Source organism: Salmo salar, chromosome ssa20, assembly GCF_905237065.1.
Source record: "Salmo salar chromosome ssa20, Ssal_v3.1, whole genome shotgun sequence".
NCBI classification, from domain to species: Eukaryota; Metazoa; Chordata; class Actinopteri; order Salmoniformes; family Salmonidae; genus Salmo; species Salmo salar.
The window spans coordinates 79028148-79047571 of record NC_059461.1 but is presented as its reverse complement, the minus strand read 5'-3'; the positions used below and the strand labels follow the sequence as shown (position 1 = coordinate 79047571).

The 19424-nt window shown below is 45.6% G+C and overlaps 1 protein-coding gene across 8 annotated transcripts in view; it reads left to right on the top strand.

Annotated features, from left to right (window-relative positions):
• robo2 (roundabout, axon guidance receptor, homolog 2 (Drosophila)) overlaps positions 1-19424 on the top strand; it is a 583693-nt gene that overhangs the window by 450661 nt on the left and 113608 nt on the right. For all 8 annotated transcript variants that reach the window (XM_014163401.2, XM_014163406.2, XM_014163402.2 and 5 more), the window contains exons 3-5: positions 14292-14449; positions 15465-15585; positions 15938-16076. In XM_014163401.2, coding sequence (XP_014018876.1) covers positions 14292-14449; positions 15465-15585; positions 15938-16076 — 418 coding nt within the window. The remainder of the gene's footprint in view (positions 1-14291; positions 14450-15464; positions 15586-15937; positions 16077-19424) is intronic.

Below are 19424 nucleotides of genomic sequence, written 5' to 3'. Positions count from 1 at the left end.
CAACAGCATCCTGGGGATTATTTTTCCCCTCTAAGGTCACCTCCTCAATGTCATTAGCCCAGAACACAGCACAAATAGACTGGGGCAAGGAAACTGACACTATGGATAACCACCAAGCACAGCACACACACACATTCAGTCTAAGACTGCATAATTTTCTCCAGACTGTCCCTGCATTGCTGAGATTCTAGTGTTACTAGTCCAGCAAGTACCTAGGTGTTGTTTGTGACAGTAGCAGGTCATTCTCAAGCCCAGCTGGAGCTGTGTCACCTAGCATCACTTCTACCAGAGGGGCTACTGGAGAACACTGTTGGGGATAGCTAACTATGGCAGGATCTGTGAGAGCGATAGAGGGATGGAGAGTGATGAGATGTGATCACTGCATGACAGAGGTGTAAACAGAATGGGGTGAGGAGAGTCAAAAATAGTGCCCATGTTTTAAGCTCAATACTTCCACTGAAAAATGGAGAGAACTCCTATAGTGAATGTATCTGAAATCTCTCTGGCTTCCCAGTCCTCGGCCTCCTGGCTGTTTTAATGTTAACCCTTACCACAGACTGGAGGGACACAGTTAATGAGGGGCCTTTGCATCAGCCTCCCTCTCCAATATGTCAGGCAGCACTGATCCAAAGTGACATGGCTGCCAGCAGGTCCAGGACCAGGGGCCAGCAGGGTCCAGGACCGGGGGCCAGCAGGGTCCAGGACCAGGGGCCAGCAGGGTCCAGGACCAGGGGCCAGCAGGGTCCAGGACCAGGGGCCAGCAGGGTCCAGGACCGGGGGCCAGCAGGGTCCAGGACCAGGGGCCAGCAGGGTCAAGGGCTACATTTAGATCCTGTAAGACACAGAGTAGTAATGCAGTAATTCTGCCCATGGCCAATGGGTTTCCAAGACTGTCCCAACGATGGGTCTAGATGTGGCCTCTGCTCTGAGACAGACTAACCAGAATGCTGTGTGGTAGTATTCTGATGGAAGGAAGGAGTCTTCTGAGGAATGGAGAGCAGGGGAGAAAACTCCTCTTTATCCACTCTTTCTTGCTCTCTCTTCGGCTGAGGAGATTACCCATGGGGCAATGCATCTCCCGATATGCCCAGACTATATGCTGTTGTGATGTTTAAGTAACAACTGAACACATTCAATGAAGAACCAATATGTGTGTGTTTTGAAAAATGCTGATATTGTCAAATATCTGTCTCTTTTGAAATGTGTATACCACATCAAGAGTGTCTTTACTGAAAGATCATGTCATCAAAAAAACACACATATCTGGTTGTTGGCCTGTAGGATTAAACGGTTGTGTTCTGTTTTCCATGTTACAGTATGGTGTCATTGGACCATTAGAGTGTGTTGAAGTGTTTCAGGTAAATAACTAGTCTGATCTGTAGATTATGGGACTATGTCTGATCTGTAGATTATGGGACTATGTCTGATCTGTAGATTACGGGACTATGTCTGATCTGTAGATTACGGGACTATGTCTGATCTGTAGATTACGGGACTATGTCTGATCTGTAGATTACGGGACTATGTCTGATCTGTAGATTACGGGACTATGTCTGATCTGTAGATTACGGGACTATGTCTGATCTGTAGATTATGGGACTATGTCTGATCTGTAGATTACGGGACTGTGTCTGATCTGTAGATTACGGGACTATGTCTGATCTGTAGATTACGGGACTATGTCTGATCTGTAGATTACGGGACTATGTCTGATCTGTAGATTACGGGACTATGTCTGATCTGTAGATTATGGGACTATGTCTGATCTGTAGATTACGGGACTGTGTCTGATCTGTAGATTATGGGACTATGTCTGATCTGTAGATTACGGGACTATGTCTGATCTGTAGATTACGGGACTATGTCTGATCTGTAGATTATGGGATTATGTCTGATCTGTAGATTACGGGACTATGTCTGATCTGTAGATTACGGGACTATGTTTGATCTGTAGATTACGGGACTATGCTGATCTGTAGATTACGGGACTATGTCTGATCTGTAGATTACGGGACTATGTCTGATCTGTAGATTATGGGATTATGTCTGATCTGTAGATTACGGGACTATGTCTGATCTGTAGATTACGGGACTATGTTTGATCTGTAGATTACGGGACTATGTCTGATCTGTAGATTACGGGACTATGTTTGATCTGTAGATTACGGACTATGCTGATCTGTAGATTACAGGACTATGTCTGATCTGAGTGGCTTTCTATATGATTTCTCTTGATCAGAGAGAGGCTGGACAGCTGAACTAGCAGAACAAGTAGGCCTCAATTAAATTCAGTACCCTATAAATTATTATCCCCAACAGGCATCACAGCGTCCTCCAATGCACAATCTCAGAACTCCTTCATGTGGCATTTCTAGGAAAGATGTTATTTCCATCGACTGCTCAGGTCGAACCACTCCAATTCGTTGAACAAAATGAATACACATTCTGAGTCAGACAGTGATTTTAATGGCACTGAGCAGCTCAAATGATGAGCTCTTTTATCTGTATACATCTGGATGGGAATCAATGTTGCCACTTTCTCTAGTAGACTCAATAATGCAGGATTTCCCAGCTGCTCATGGAGTAGTAGTGCCTGTTTACCAAGTGTTTTTACTCAAAGCATAATGTTCACCTCTCAACATGTCTTATTATCAACCAACAGCTGGCCCTGCCATGCCACATCCTTCCTCATTAGACAGCATTGCCCAACATCCTCTCCTCTCCTCTTCTCTCCTCTCCTCTCCTCTCCTCTCCTCTCCTCTCCTCTCCTCTCCTCTCCTCTCCTCTCCTCTCCTCTCCTCTCCTCTCCTCTCCTCTCCTCTCCTCTCCTCTCCTCTCCTCTCCTCTCCTCTCCTCTCCTCTCCTCTCCTCTCCTCTCCTCTCCTCTCCTCTCCTCTTCCTTTCCTTCTTCCTCTTCCTCTCCTTTCCCTCTCCTCTTCTCTCCCAGTCCTACCAGGCACATTCATCTACTCAGTCACTCAGTATACTTGGATGCATCTCGGTCAGTCTGTCAGTCTGTCTGTCTTTCAGTCTGTGTGGTGGAATTGGCAGGAAATCTCCTCTGCGTCTTTCCCCCTCCTTCCTTCCGGCTCTAAAGTGTCCATTCAGGGCTGAGCGGGAGGCGAGCATCAGCACAACCCAGCCCTATCCCTTATCAGGCCAGGCAGAAAGGGCCATGGGCACATTGTTCCTCTGTATCAGCCAGCTCCAGTTACCGCACGCTCTGCACATCTGGCAGCCGCCGCACAAACACTGCAAAACAGGCAGGCAGAGGGAGATGCAACACAGTGAAAACTGAAGTGGCCACCAAAAGATACAATTTCGGGGAAATAGATGCATCTTTAATTGTAGTGCTTGTTAATTATAGAGCGCTGTGAAGAGAGAAAAAATGTAGCGGCTCATCGCTATTTATTATGCAAATGTATTCCATTTTAGTCACAATTAAGTGATTAGAAAGCTGTCGTTCTCTTTCTCTCTTTCTTCTCTTTGTTCTTCCTGTCTTTTTCTTTGCTTTTCAGCATATTACTGTAATGAAGCCATTACTTCTCCAAGTGAATTTTAATGAGTTTTTAACTAACATTTTAATGAGCCATACATTACCATAAAGCATGGAATAGCCTAAATTGAATTTGGGGATTGTACATTGGAAGGATGGGGGGTGGTAAGAGGGGATAGGTTCATTAAATAGTTCATTATTTTATTTTTCCATCACACTGTATTCCATGGTATGGGTGTCCAGTAGAATACCCTGCCTGGTACTTTCTGTCTTCTGCCATTACAGTGCTGGCCAGCGGGGGCCTCATTAAGCCAAATTAGGACTGCTGGGTGAAAAACGATCTTTGAAGGAGGACTGTGTTAATGAGTGTTTGTTTAGGCCCTGTGTACAGATGCAGGGACACCCTCACAGCGTGGGGCAGAGTGTGATGGAATGTGCCACCTCCCCCTCCACTAGTTAATTGACACCCTCTGTCTCCTCTCTCTCTAATGTTTGACCTTCTGCCTTGTTCCTCCTCTCATCATCTCCTGTTGTGTTGTCTTCCTCCTCCTCTACCCTCTACCCTCTACCCTCCTCCTCCTCTACCCTCTACCCTCCTCCTCCTCTACCCTCTACCCTCCTCCTCCTCTACCCTCTACCCTCCTCCTCTACCCTCTACCCTCTTCCTCCTCTAACCTCCACCCTCTTCCTCCTCTACCCTCCTCCTCCCCCCTCCTTCCCCTCCTCCTCCTCTACCCTCCTCCTCCTCCCCCTCCTTCTCCTCCTCCTCCTCCTCCTCTATCCTCCTCCTCCTCCCCCTCCTTCTCCTCCTCCTCCTCCTCTACCCTCCTCCCCCTCCTTCTCCTCCTCTACCCTCCTCCTCCTCCTCCTTTACCCTCCTCTTCCTCCCCCCTCCATCTCCTCATCTACCCTCCTCCTTCTCCTCCTCTACCCTCCTCCTCTACCCTCTTCCTCTACCCTCCTCCTCTACCCTCTACCCTTCTCCCCTCCTTCTCCTCCTCCTCCTCTACCCTCTTCCTCTACCCTTCCTCTCTTCACTCCACCTTTCATCACACTTGCCTTTCTCTCTCTCCATCCCTGTTTATAACCCCATTAAAATATGTACATATCATCCCTGGCTATAACCCCATTAAAAGATGTACATATCATTGTCATATCACAACCTGTTTTCTCCAGCACCATATCACAACACTCCATATGATATGATTTCCATATTTCCTGGGTCTTATCTGGTGGGCTGACAGGTTTATTTAGGACACCCTGGCTGGTCATCTGCAGATAGGAGGACATGGGGTGAATTACATGATAGGATGAGCTGCATAATGCATCCATCTATATAGGTAGACCATAGAAACAGGTAGAGAGGAATGGGAGGGAGAGAGGAAGAGAGAAAAGGAAATGGAAGAGAGAGAGAGGAGAAGGAGGATGGGGAAAGATAGATGTTGAGAGAGAAAAGAGATTCATAGATTCACAGTGTTTAATAGTCACATTCACAGTGTTTAATAGTCACATTCACAGTGTTTAATATACACATTCACAGTGTGTAATAGACACATTCACAGTATTTAATAGTCACATTCACAGTGTTTAATAGTCACATTCACAGTGTTTAATAGTCACATTCACAGTGTTTAATAGACACATTCACAGTGTATAATAGACACATTCACAGTGTTTAATAGTCACATGAACAGGGTTTAATAGTCACATGAACAGGGTTGCAGGTGTGATTGCAGGGTACAGTGAAGATCTTAGGCTCCAACATGCAGGACAAATGAAATAAAACAATGAACATTGTAGTAAAAACAAAACAAAAATAGAAATAGAAATATCACTATATACATTATCACAACTGTAGCAGTGATGAATAAATACATGTCTATTGAGGTGGAGGCAGAGTAAAGACTGTTGAGGGGGTTGGGGGGGAATCACCATAGTGGGAGCAGCAGTCAGAGTAAAGACTGTTGAGGGGGTTGGGGGGAATCACCATAGGGGGAGCAGCAGTCAGAGTAAAGACTGTTGAGGGGGTTGGGGGGGAATCACCATAGGGGGAGCAGCAGTCAGAGTAAAGACTGTTGAGGGGGTTGGGGGAATCACCATAGGGGGAGCAGCAGTCAGAGTAAAGACTGTTGAGGGGGTTGGGGGAATCACCATAGTGGGAGCAGCAGTCAGAGTAAAGACTGTTGGGGGGTTTGGGGGGAATCACCATAGGGGGAGCAGCAGTCAGGGTAAAGACTGTTGGGGGGTTTGGGGGGAATCACCATAGGGGGAGCAGCAGTCAGAGTAAAGACTGTTGGGGGGAATCACCATAGGGGGAGCAGCAGTCAGGGTAAAGACTGTTGGGGGGTTGGGGGGAATCACCATAGGGGAGCAGCAGTCAGAGTAAAGACTGTTGGGGGGGTTGGGGGGAATCACCATAGGGGGAGCAGCAGTCAGAGTAAAGACTGTTGGGGGGGTTGGGGGGAATCACCATAGGGGAGCAGCAGTCAGAGTAAAGACTGTTGGGGGGAATCACCATAGGGGGAGCAGCAGTCAGAGTAAAGACTGTTGGGGGGGTTGGGGGGAATCACCATAGGGGAGCAGCAGTCAGAGTGAATGACCATTGAGGGGGTGGGGGAATCACCATAGGGGGAGCAGCAGTCAGAGTAAATGACCATTGAGCGGGTTGGGGGAATCACCATAGGGGGAGCAGCAGTCAGAGTGAATGACCATTGAGGGGGTGGGGGGAATCACCATAGGGGAGCAGCAGTCAGAGTAAATGACCATTGAGGGGTGGGGGGACCAAATTAACTTCTATGGGCTACGTGGGACACTAGCATCCCACCCGCGGTACACACTATCAACAGCCAGTGAAATATCAGGGCGCGAAATACAAAACAGCAAAAATCTCATAATTTCATTTTCTCAAACAATCAACTATTTTACACCGTTTTAAAGATAAACTTCTCGTTAATCTAACCACATTGTCCAATTTCAAAAAGGCTTTACGGCGAAAGCATAAAATTAGATTATGTTAGAACATAAACTTCACAAGAAAAACCACACAGCCATTTTCCAAGCAAGTACATGCATCACAAAAACCAGAAATACAGCTAAAATATTCACTAACCTTTGATGACCTTCATTAGATGGCACTCATAGGATTTCATATTACACAATACATGTATGTTTTGCTCGATAAAGTTCATATTTATATCCAAAAACCCCAACCCCAGGCGCGTGATGTTCAGAAAATGTATTCCCACCAAAACTTCCAGTGAATGAGCACATCAGTTTACAAAAATACTCATCATAAACGTTGATAAAATTTACAACAGTTATTGAAAGAATTATAGATATACTTCTCCTTAATGCAACCGCTGTGTCAGATTTTCAAATAGCTTTATGGAGAAAGCACATTTTTCAATATTCTGAGTACAGAGCTCAGCCATCAAAGCAAGCTATACAGATACCCGCCAGGTTCTGGGGTCAACTAAACTCAGAATTAGTATTATAAATATTCTCTTACCTTTGCTGATCTTCGTCAGAATGCACTCCCTGGACTCCTACTTCCACAAGAAATGTTATTTTTGTTCGAAATACTCCATATTTATGTCCAAATACCTCCTTTTTGTTCGTGCGTTCAGATCACTATCCAAAGGCATAACGCGCGAGTGTAAATCCAGACACGAAAAGTCAAATAGTTCCATTACCATTCGTAGAAACATGTCAAACGTTGTTTACAATCAATCCTTAGGGTCTTTTTAACATAAAACGTCGATATTATTCCAACCGGACAATAGCGTATTCATTACAGAAGAAAAAGAAGGAGCGGCATGCCAAATGTGCCTGCACAGTAAACAACTCACTGGTACCAAGCAGTCCACTCATTGACTGAGCGCCTATTTTCTGCCCAGTAACAGGAGAAGGATGAAACACATTTCTAAAGGCTGTTGACAGACAATGGAATCCTTAGGAAGTGCAACGTGACCCCACAGACACTGTAGTTTCGATAGGGATTCAAAAGAAGTAATTCAATTCTCAGATTTCCCACTTCCTGGTTGGATTTTTCTCAGGTTTTTTCCTGCCATATGAGTTCTGTTATACTCACAGACATTATTCAAACAGTTTTAGAAACTTCAGAGTGTTTTCTATCCAAATCTACTAATAATATGCAAATATTTGACTCTGGGCTCGAGTATTAGGCAGTTTACTCTGGGCACGCTTTTCATCCGAAAATGAAAATACTGCCCCCTATACCTTAAAAAGTTAAAACAATACAAATAATGATATACATATTAACAACTGTAACAGTGACGCATGTCATTGGGTTGGGGGGCAGAATAAAAGTCAGTGAGGGGAGGCTGTCCCTAAGGGGAGCAGCAGGTAAGCTAAGCGAACGTCGAGGGAGTGTGGGGGGATAATATCCATAGGGGGAGGAGGGGGTGGAGTGGTGTGGGGGTGGGGGTGGGGGGGGGTGGGGGGGTGGAGGAGGACGCTAGAGGAGGAGGCCTGTCACCAGACAGACCGGCCATATTTGTGCAACTGTTTCTCTGTGCTGACCTCTGACCCCATAAAGGGATATGAGGGGGTAATTTCTGCATCTGGATAGGGGGAAGAGGTTACCACTAGCCAGCTGGCCCAATGAGCTGTCTGGAGTTACACAGAGATCTGCCACTGAGACAAATGGAGGCCCTTTCTCTACACCACGCTGCACCCTGCACTACATTATACTGCAGCCTTCAGCGTCTACAGCCAGTAATACAAAACACTAATATGACTCCACAGATAGCTCTAGTATTTTTTGTGTAAAGTGACAGATATATTGCCTCTCTTGTCTAAAGGCACATAGTGGCATTGTAATAGCACTCTGGATGGATAGAGCAGAAAAAAGCACTTCTTCCAAAGCACTGAATGAAATGCTGCTATCATAGCTCGGAGCTAGCTATTAAAATACACTCCAGGAACGGTATGTGTGCAGTGTTCTTTCCTATCAGTGTGTGAATAGGAGGTGGTGGTGGTGGGGCTGGATGGTGGTGCTGTAGAGTGGAATGGCTCCAGGTCTGAACAGCAGTGCTGTGATCCCTGTGTATTTCTCAGCCCTGACCTGTCTGGAAATGTATGCAGGGAGAGGGAGCCCTTTGCTGCATTTGATAGGAAAGAAATGTAATAACAAATAAATCTCTCACATGAGTAATTCAGATGGATGCCCTGTGGCTTTAAGAGAGGATGTGTACAGTTCAGTGTGTGTGTTTATGCTTGTGTGAGTGTGTGAGTGTTTGTGTTTTTTTTGTGTTTGTGTGTGTGTGTGTGTTTGTGTGTGTGTGTGTATGTGTGTGTGTGTGTGTGTCTGTGTGTGTGTGTGTGTTGTGTTCATTTGCCTCTATGAATGTGTGTTTGTGTCTGTCTGTGTGTGTGTGTGTGTGTGTGTGTGTGTGTGTGTGTGTGTGTGTGTGTGTGTGTGTGTGTGTGTGTGTGTGTGTGTGTGTGTGTGTGTGTGTGTGTGTGTGTGTGTTGTGTTGTGTTCATTCGCCTCTATGAATGTGTGTTTGTGTATGTCTGTGTGTGCATGGTAGTGTAGTCATATACAACAGGAGGTAGAAGGTTTAGACACCAACCTGTAGCATTGTGACAGAGAGCCTTAGTGAAACAGCGGCAAACACAGTATGCTTGCTGGATGGCCCAGTCAAGGCTCCCCACTCATCTTGCAAGACATCGTGTGTCATACTCCAGTGACTAATATTCTGGCTTGTAGGAAAGGGGGCCCAGAATCTGCCTCTACACCCATCTCTGTGTCTGTCTCCACCCACCACTCTGTAATTATGCTACAGTAGGTTGTAGTGTTGCTGGATGTTTGCTGAGTCTTCTGTATGGGTGAGAGTGAGAACACAGAGTTACTAGAGGTAGACTAGGAGTGAGAACACAGTTACTAGAGGTAGACTAGGAGTGAGAACACAGAGTTACTAGAGGTGGACTAGGAGGGAGAACACAGAGTTACTAGAGGTGGACTAGGAGTGAGAACACAGTTACTAGAGGTAGACTAGGAGTGAGAACACAGTTACTAGAGGTGGACTAGGAGTGAGAACACAGAGTTACTAGAGGTAGACTAGGGCAGCAGGTAGACTAATGGTTCTACAGTCTCTCTTCCCCACTCCACCACCGTTCCACAGTCTCTCTTCCCCACTCCACCACCGTTCCACAGTCTCTCTTCCCCACTCCACCACCGTTCCACAGTCTCTCTTCCCCACTCCACCACTGTTCCTCAGTCTCTCTTCCCCACTCCACCACTGTTCCACAGTCTCTCTTCCCCACTCCACCACTGTTCCACAGTCTCTCTTCCCCACTCCACCACTGTTCCACAGTCTCTCTTCCCCACTCCACCACTGTTCCTTAGTCTCTCTTCCCCACTCCACCACTGTTCCTCAGTCTCTCTTCCCCACTCCACCACTGTTCCTCAGTCTCTCTTCCCCACTCCACCACTGTTCCACAGTCTCTCTTCCCCACTCCACCACTGTTCCACAGTCTCTCTTCCCCACTCCACCACTGTTCCACAGTCTCTCTTCCCCACTCCACCACTGTTCCACAGTCTCTCTTCCCCACTCCACCACCGTTCCACAGTCTCTCTTCCCCACTCCACCACCGTTCCACAGCCTCTCTTCCCCACTCCACCACCATTCCACAGTCTCTCTTCCCCACTCCACCACCGTTCCACAGTCTCTCTTCCCCACTCCACCACTGTTCCTTAGTCTCTCTTCCCCACTCCACCACTGTTCCTCAGTCTCTCTTCCCCACTCCACCACTGTTCCACAGTCTCTCTTCCCCACTCCACCACTGTTCCACAGTCTCTCTTCCCCACTCCACCACTGTTCCACAGTCTCTCTTCCCCACTCCACCACCATTCCACAGTCTCTCTTCCCCACTCCACCACTGTTCCTCAGTCTCTCTTCCCCACTCCACCACTGTTCCACAGTCTCTCTTCCCCACTCCACCACTGTTCTACAGTGCAAGGCTCCTCTCTTCCCCACTCCACCACTGTTCTACAGTCTCTCTTCCCAGCTCCACCGCTGTCCCACCGTGCAAGTTGCAACTTGACTCTTTCCCCTTTAAGTTTGAAAGTTGCCTCAGCGCCAGGTGCAGAGCTGCCAATTTACTGTAATTTACCCCCTTCTGCTGCTACCCTCCACCTACCCCTCTCCTGCTGCCTCCTTAGGTAGTTGGAGAAATAAATAAATGTGTCTGCCGAGGGCGGATTCATATTTTTCTGATATGTGTTTGTATAGCCTGCAGCCTGACTGACAGATGTAGCCTTTGCAGGCAGAAGGGTATGCATATATACATATGTAATATTATTCACCAGTAAGCACACTGGCAGGAATTTGGGCCTTCTACCTCCATGGGAGGTGAGGTGTTTTTGGAGGGGGAAGAGCTGGGGTTATCAGGGGGATAGAAATGCAATTACGTCTGACGTCTGCCCGGCGATATGGGCCTCCGTGCCCGTAAGCCCTGGAGTTAGAGCAAGAGTTCAGAACCTGTATATACACAGATCATACCAGACACACACACACACACACGCACGCACGCACGCACGCACGCACGCACGCACGCACGCACGCACGCACGCACGCACGCACGCACGCACGCACGCACGCACGCACGCACGCACGCACGCACGCACACACACACACACACACACACACACACACACACACACACACACACACACACACACACACACACACAGCAAACACACACAAAAACCACACACTTTCACAAACTGCACACACATCCAAGAAATGTACTGCTAATCGGTAGTCGAGCAAAGGTGGTCAGTGGTAATCATCATGTAAGCAGAAATCCTAGAAAGATGCTTTGGGCGTTCTTTTTATTTGGTACAGGTTGTATCCAATCAGGATTGAAGGTCAGGATTTGAATGTGGGTGTGTTTTCCCTGCTCGTTTCTTGTACATGCATCTGTTCAAAGCATTGTGTTGTTATTACAGAACCCAGAACCAACACACAGAACATAATCCTCTCACCTGAATACACATCATCTGTTTGAATGCTTGTAGATGTTGGGAGCTCAGTGTTTGGAAGTGTGTCTGTTTGCAGGGGTGTGTTGGTTTGTTTGTATTGGGGGAGGGGCTTGGTAGCTTCTGCAATACTGTAGAACATAATATAACATACACTTTGTCTAGTAGATCTTGTTTCAATGTCTGGACAAAAAGCCCTTGGCCGCCACATTCAATAAAATAAATAAATGAACACAAACACAAATACCAGAACATCCCGGTGGTATGGTTTCAGACTGTAGGTCTCTGTTTGTGATGGAACAGAGGAACCAGGCAGGCTGAGGCCCCAGTCTGTCTGTCTGTCTGTCTGTCTGTCTGTCTGTCTGTCTGTCTGTCTGTCTGTCTGTCTGTCTGTCTGTCTGTCTGTCTGTCTGTCTGTCTGTCTGTCTGTCTGTCTGTCTGTCTGTCTGTCTGTCTGTCTGTCTGTCTGTCTCTCTCTGTCTTGCTGGGGCTGGCTAATTACAGCAGCTCTTTAGTGCAGAGTGCTGCATCCTAGCTGGACCAACAATAGGAGGGACCCCCACCGTAGCCACTGCTCTATATCTCTCTCCCTATCCTTCTCTCTCTCAATCCGTCTCCCTTGCTCCCTCTCCCTCACTCCCTCCAACCAGAGAGAGCAGCTCTCTTTGTGTACTCTCTCCTCCCAGTCTGAGAGAATTTCATTTGAATTCGTGTCACACAAAAGTCCCCCTATGTACCCCGTTTCCGTACCCTGGAAAATTGAGTTGAAAGCTCCCCCCCCCCCCCCCTCTTCCCTCCCTCCCTTCCTAAATAAATAAATAAACAGACAATGGTGTAGTGGGCCTTATAGAGGAGAGGAGAGGAGAGGAGAGGAGAGGAGAGGAGAGGAGAGGAGAGGAGAGGAGAGGAGAGGAGAGGAGAGGAGAGGAGGTGAGGTGAGGTGAGGTGAGGTGAGGTGAGGTGAGGTGAGAGGAGGTGAGAGGAGAGGAGAGGAGAGGAGAGGAGAGGAGAGGAGAGGAGAGGAGAGGAGAGGAGAGGAGAGGAGAGGAGAGGAGAGGAGAGGAGAGGAGAGGAGAGGAGAGGAGAGGAGAGGAGAGGACAGGACAGGACAGGACAGGACAGGAGAGGAGCGCACTGGGACCTATTATACCAGTCTAATCCAACCCCTTTTCCCTGTGTGTGTGTGTGTGTGTGTGTGTGTGTGTGTGTGTGTGTGTGTGTGTGTGTGTGTGTGTGTGTGTGTGTGTGTGTGTGTGTGTGTGTGTGTGTGTGTGTGTGTGTGTGTGTGTGTGTGTGTGTGTGTGTGTGTGTGTGTGTGTGTGTGCAGGCATGCGCCACAGGGAATTTGCACAAGAACCTGTGGTGCTGCCCTTAATTTAGCGCTCCTCAAACATCCCCTTCTTCTTCTTTTATCCATCACACATGTCCCCAGATACCGGCTGGAATCACCTCCCGACATGACGGAATTCCTCATTTGGAATTCTGTAGATTTGGTTTGGGTTAAGCAGGAAAATGTCAGCTTGAGTGCGCCCAGCATGTTCTAGAATGATCCCCAGTTTGTGGCTTTAACAAGCAGCCTGAGCTCTTAAGGTAATCTTTTCTCTGTGAAGCAGCTCTTTATATCTGTTAAGTGGTTCAGTGTTTTCTGTAACACTGCAGAGCACAAGGACATTTGCTAACATACACTGAGTGTACAAAACATTGATCTTTCCATGACATAGACTGACCAGGTGAATCCAGGTGAAAGCTATGATCCCTTATTGGGCAACACAACATTTTGAAGTGCCTTTGAATGGGGTATGGTAGTAGGTGCCAGCTGTACTGGCTTGTGTCAAGAACTGCAAAACTGCTGGGTTTTTCATGCTCAACAGATTCCCTTGTGTATCAAGAATGGTCCACCACCCGAAGGACATCCAGTCAACTTGACACAACTGTGGGAAGCATTGGAGTCAACATGGGCCAGCATCCCTGGTGAACTGTTTCGACACCTTGTAGAGTACATTCCCTAATGATTTGAGGCTGTTCTGAGGGCAAAAGAGGGGGAAAGGGGGGTGGGGGTGCAACTCAATATTAGGAAGGTGTTCCTCAGTGTAGAAGACACTGATACTGGTGTAGTCTCTAGTAACTAATGGGGGTTGAGGTGTGTTGTCAAGTGTTAACATGTGCAGCCATTGTGTGGTTGATAATGAGCAGGCCTGTTCTGTGTGTATGACCGAACACTAGACAGGCTGAGAGGGGATCGGTGTGACGAAATGGCTACCTGAGAGGGATTAGATAGTGGGGAACATTGTTTGCCAGACCATCCATGGTCAGTGTGTGTGTGTGTACTATGCCCATGGTACTGAGCAGTGCTGCGCCCCTGTGAGCTCTGTGATGTGAGTGACACCATGCTTCAGGGCATTCTATGTGTTCCTGTGAGCTCTGTGATGTGAGTGACACCATGCTTCAGGTTATTCTGTGTGTTCCTGTGAGCTCTGTGACGTGAGTGACACCATGCTTCAGGTTATTCTGTGTGTGCCTGTACTCCTGCCTCCGCTTGGACCTCCATTAACTCCAATCAGCTGCTACTTGTGCTAGACCAGTCAGATGAGATTTAACATCTCAGTTTAATACACATTAGGATGATGTCCCCATGCACTCACCACACACACATACACAGACATTGCAAGTCATTGCGTAAAGTGTTCACAGAGACACCTAAGTATTTGATCAGATAAAGTGTTTTGTCATTGCAAAGCCTTCTCCGCAGGCTCACCCTCCCTCTCTCTTCTCCCTCTTTCTCCTCAGTGCTGCGTGATGACTTCAGACAGAACCCTACAGACGTGGTGGTGGCAGCGGGAGAGCCGGCCATCCTGGAGTGTATCCCGCCTAGAGGCCACCCTGAACCCACCACCTACTGGAAGAAGGACAAAGTACGCATCGAAGACAAGGAGGACAGGATCACTGTAAGTACTACTACTAACTAGCCACATAATAGTAACTAACCATGTACTACTAACTAACCGCATAATACTAACTAACCATATAATACTAACTATCCATGTACTACTAACTAACTAACCATGTACTACTAACTAACCACATAATACAAACTAACCAGGTACTACTAACTAACCACTTAATATTAACTAACCATGTACTACTAACTAACCACATAATACTAACTAGCCACATAATACTAACTAACCACATACTACTAACTAACCACATACTAACTAACCACATAATACTAACTAACCATGTACTACTAACTAACCACATACTAACTAACCAGATAATACTAACTAACCACATACTACTAACTAACCACATACTAACTAACCACATAATGCTAACTAACCATGTACTACTAACTAACCACTTAATACTTACTAACCATGTACTATTAACTAACCACATAATACTAACTAGCCACATAATACTAACTAACCACATACTACTAACTAACCACATACTAACTAACCACATAATACTAACTAACCACATACTACTAACTAACCACATACTAACTAACCACATAATACTAACTAACCATGTACTACTAACTAACCACTTAATACTTACTAACCATGTACTACTAACTAACCACTTAAAACTTACTAACCATGTACTACTAACTAACTAACCATGTACTACTAATTAACCACTTAATACTAACCAGCCATGTACTACTAACTAACTCACTCACTCACTCACTCACTCACTCACTCACTCACTCACTCACTCACTCACTCACTCACTCACTCACTCACTCACTCACTCACTCACTCACTCACTCACTCACTCACTCACTCACTCACTCACTAATTAACCATGTACTACTAACTAACCACATAATACTAACTAACCATGTAACTACTAATTAACCATGTACTACTAACTAGACACTAACTACTAACCAACCCCTGGTCATAGGCCCGTATGAGGTATGTAGATCAACTTGTTTCCTTGTGTCCTCAGATCCGAGGAGGGAAGCTGATGATCTCCAACACCAGGAAGAGTGATGCTGGCATGTTCATCTGTGTTGGCACAAACATGGTGGGAGAGAGAGACAGTGAGACGGCCCAGCTGACTGTGTTTGGTAAGCATGAACGCCTGACAGTGTTCCCAAACGTGTTGTACAGTTTTTCACATACGTTTTCTCATGACCCACCTATTAAACAAAATCCTTTACATACAGTAAGCCACTGAAACAGTCAACGTTGCATTATACTGAACTGAGCAACTCTATGACTACTGCTCTGTCTCTGTCTCTGTCTGTCTGTCTGTCTGTCTGTCTGTCTGTCTGTCTGTCTGTCTGTCTGTCTGTCTGTCTGTCTGTCTGTCTGTCTGTCTGTCTGTCTGTCTGTCTGTCTGTCTGTCTGTCTGTCTGTCTGTCTGTCTGTCTGTCTGTCTGTCTGTCTGTCTGTCTGTCTGTCTGTCTGTCTCTCCAGAGCGTCCCACCTTCCTGCGTCGGCCCATCAATCAGGTGGTCCTGGAGGAGGAGGGGGTAGAGTTCAGGTGCCAGGTGCAGGGAGACCCTCAGCCCAACGTACGCTGGAGGAAGGATGATGTTGATGTACCCCGTGGGAGGTAAGACCCAATAAACCAACCAATCAACCAATAAATCAACCAACCAATCAATAAATCCATCAAACAACCAACCAATCAATAAATCCATCAAACAACCAACCAATCAATAAATCCATCACACAACCAACCAATCAATAAATCCATCAAACAACCAACCAATCAATAAATCCATCAAACAACCAACCAATCAATAAATCCATCAAACAACCAACCAATCAATAAATCCATCAAACAACCAACCAATCAATAAATCCATCAAACAACCAACCAATCAATAAATCCATCAAACAACCAACCAATCAATAAATCCATCAAACAACCAACCAATCAATAAATCCATCAAACAACCAACCAATCAATGAATGAATCTATCAAAGAACCAACCAATCAATCCAACAGAAAGTGCCATACAGAAAAATATTGAAATAAATATACACTACTGTTCAAAAGTCCTTGTTTTTAAAAGAAAAGCTAAAATGTTTGTCCATTAAAATAACATAAAATTTATCAGAAATACAGTGTAGACTCTGTAATCGAACACACAAATGCTGATGCTCCAGATACACAACTAGTCTGAAGAAGGCCAGTTTCATTGCTTCTTTAATCAGAACAACAGTTTTCAGCTGTTCTAACATAATCACAAAAGGGTTTTCTAATGATCAATTAGACTTTTAAAATAATAAACTTGGATTAGCTAACACAACGTGCCATTGGAACACAGGAGTGATGGTTGCTGATAATGGGCCTCTGTACGTCTATGTAGATATTCCATTAAAAATCTGCCGTTTCCATCTACAATAGTCATTTACAACATTACAATGTCTACAGGACATTTCTAAGTGACCCCAAACTTTTGAACGGTAGTGTATATTCTATAATACCGCTGTCGTCCCTTGGCCCCCCTTTGACTGCTCCATCAGCAGTACTGAGTGGTTGATCCTGTATAGTTGAGGTGCCAGCCTGGCCTTCTCTACCACACTGTAGTTTATATAGACTAACTCAGGACGAGTGATCAATGTCAGAATGTCTCTCTATCTCTCTTTATCTCTCTTTATCTCGCTCTCTCTCTCTGTCTAATGATAACTCTACAGGAGAGACAGGACTGCTGCCAGCTCTCTCTCACCTGCCTGTCTCAGCCTGCCAGCCAGCAGGAATTAAACAGGACCATTAGGCTGTTCACAACACTCATTAACCACACAGGGTAACCTGCTAGCAGCTAGACAAACACACTGTGCCCCCATAGCTCTGTCTGTCAATCAGTGGTCAGCCAAGGGAGACAAAGTGGTCTCATTGTCCATACCCGAGGCCGGAGTCTGCAGACAGACGGACAGACAGATAGGCAGGGTATCTATGAGTGTGCCAACTGAGGACATGACCCTGGGAGTGTGTGTGTGCAGGTGCAACTGTACAGGTGAGCCCTTGGCACGTAATCCCACAATCACATGACACAGCAATAAACCTGTTGGCCCTTTCTGAGAAAGAGAGAAAAACAGAGCGAGTCACACTGGCCCTGTGTGATGTGTATTTGTCATTGTTTATACAGAATACTGTACTACTCTGTTTCCTGTCAAATGTCTTTTCTTCAACTAGTGCCAGCAGTGATGGTGTTCTTGTTTTGTGTTCTATTGTCCCTCTGCTCCCTCTGCCCCACTGTGTCTCAGTCACTGCACATAGAGTCAACAGCAGGGCTGTGTCACTACCAGGCTTCAAAGAGACTGGCCTGTCCAACGTTAGGGTCACTCACTGCTAAGGTCACCACATTAAACACAGACTAATGGACGTTTGTCAAGGCTAGCTGCTAGCTGCTCTGTTTGTGTCTGATAAGGTCAGGGTTCATAGGGTAGGGTTCATGAGCTGAGCCAGACCAAATAGACACAACTAACTTACTCGCTCATGTCTTTGACGTAACTATGGTTCAGGAAATTAGATATTATTCATTATGACACATTCAGTAACAGACTCATGAGTTTAGTAACATAAGATAAATCCTGGAACACGATTTTCTCAGTTGCTTCTTCGTTTCCTGTGTCTTGCCTTTGAAGTCCAGTTATATTTGGAGGAGAAAGTACTGAACATGGGAAGCAAAGGTAGCTGAATGATTAGATGTTCACGATCACAGTGTTTGTAATTACATTCCCATGTTGTATTTGTTTCCAGTCTATCTGTTCTCCTTTGAAGCAGACTGGATGAAAGTGTGAAGACTGGATGAATGCGTGAAGGGTGTATTATTTGAAGTTGGACGTTCTCTGCAGTCTTAGTTGTCTTTGGGAGTGAGCAGTCGTTTTATTGTACAAGTCAGTATCTTTCCCCACTCCGCAGCTTATCTGCAATTACAACATCAAACACACTGCCTGTCTGACAGACAGAAACTCAGGGTATTCCAGTTTGCCTGCAGATAATGATGCACACATTTTCCCACCAACATACATTCAGTGCCTTCAGAATGTATTCATTTATTAATACTTGTTCCACATTTTGTTGCTACAGCCTGCATTCAAAATGTATTAAATGCATGTTTTTCACCTCAGCCATTTACACAGAATACCCCATAATGACAAAGTCAAAACATGTTTTTAGTAATTTTTGCAAATGTATTGAAAATTAAATACAGTAATATCTTACTTACATAAATAATCACACCACAGACTCATTACTTTATAGAAGCACATTTGGCAGTGATTACAGCTCTGAGTCTTTCTGGGGATGTCTCCTAGAACTTTCCACACCTGGATTGTATAACATTTGCATATTTAGCGTTCCAAAATTCTTCAAGCTCTGTCAAATTCTTGGTAAGAACTCCTGTGTAGATTTGGCCTTGTGCTTTAGGTTATTGTCCTGATGAAAGGTGAATTCATCTCCCAGTGTCTGGTGAAAAGCAGGCTGAACCAGGTTTTCCTCTAGGATTTTGCCTGCACTTAGATTAATTCCATGATTTTTTAATGAAAAGCATACCCAGAACATGATGCAGCCACCACTATGCTTGAAAATATGGAGAGTGGTACTCAGTAATATATTGTATTGGATTTGCTCATCACAAGACATTGTATTTCGGACAAAAAGTTAATTGCTTTGCCACATTATTTGCAGTATTACTTTAATGCCTTGTTGCAAACAGGATGCATGTTTTTTAATGTTTTAATTCTGTACAGGCTTCCTTTTTTCACTCTGTCAATTATGTTCATATTGTGGAGTAAATACAATGTTATTGATCCATCCTCAGTTTTCTCCTGTTTTAAAAACTTCTTTGGGATTGGTGTCCCATCCATGGGACAGTTGAGCTAATGTAGACTAATGCAATTAGCATGAGGTTGTAAGTAACAAGAACATTTCCCAGGACATAGACATATC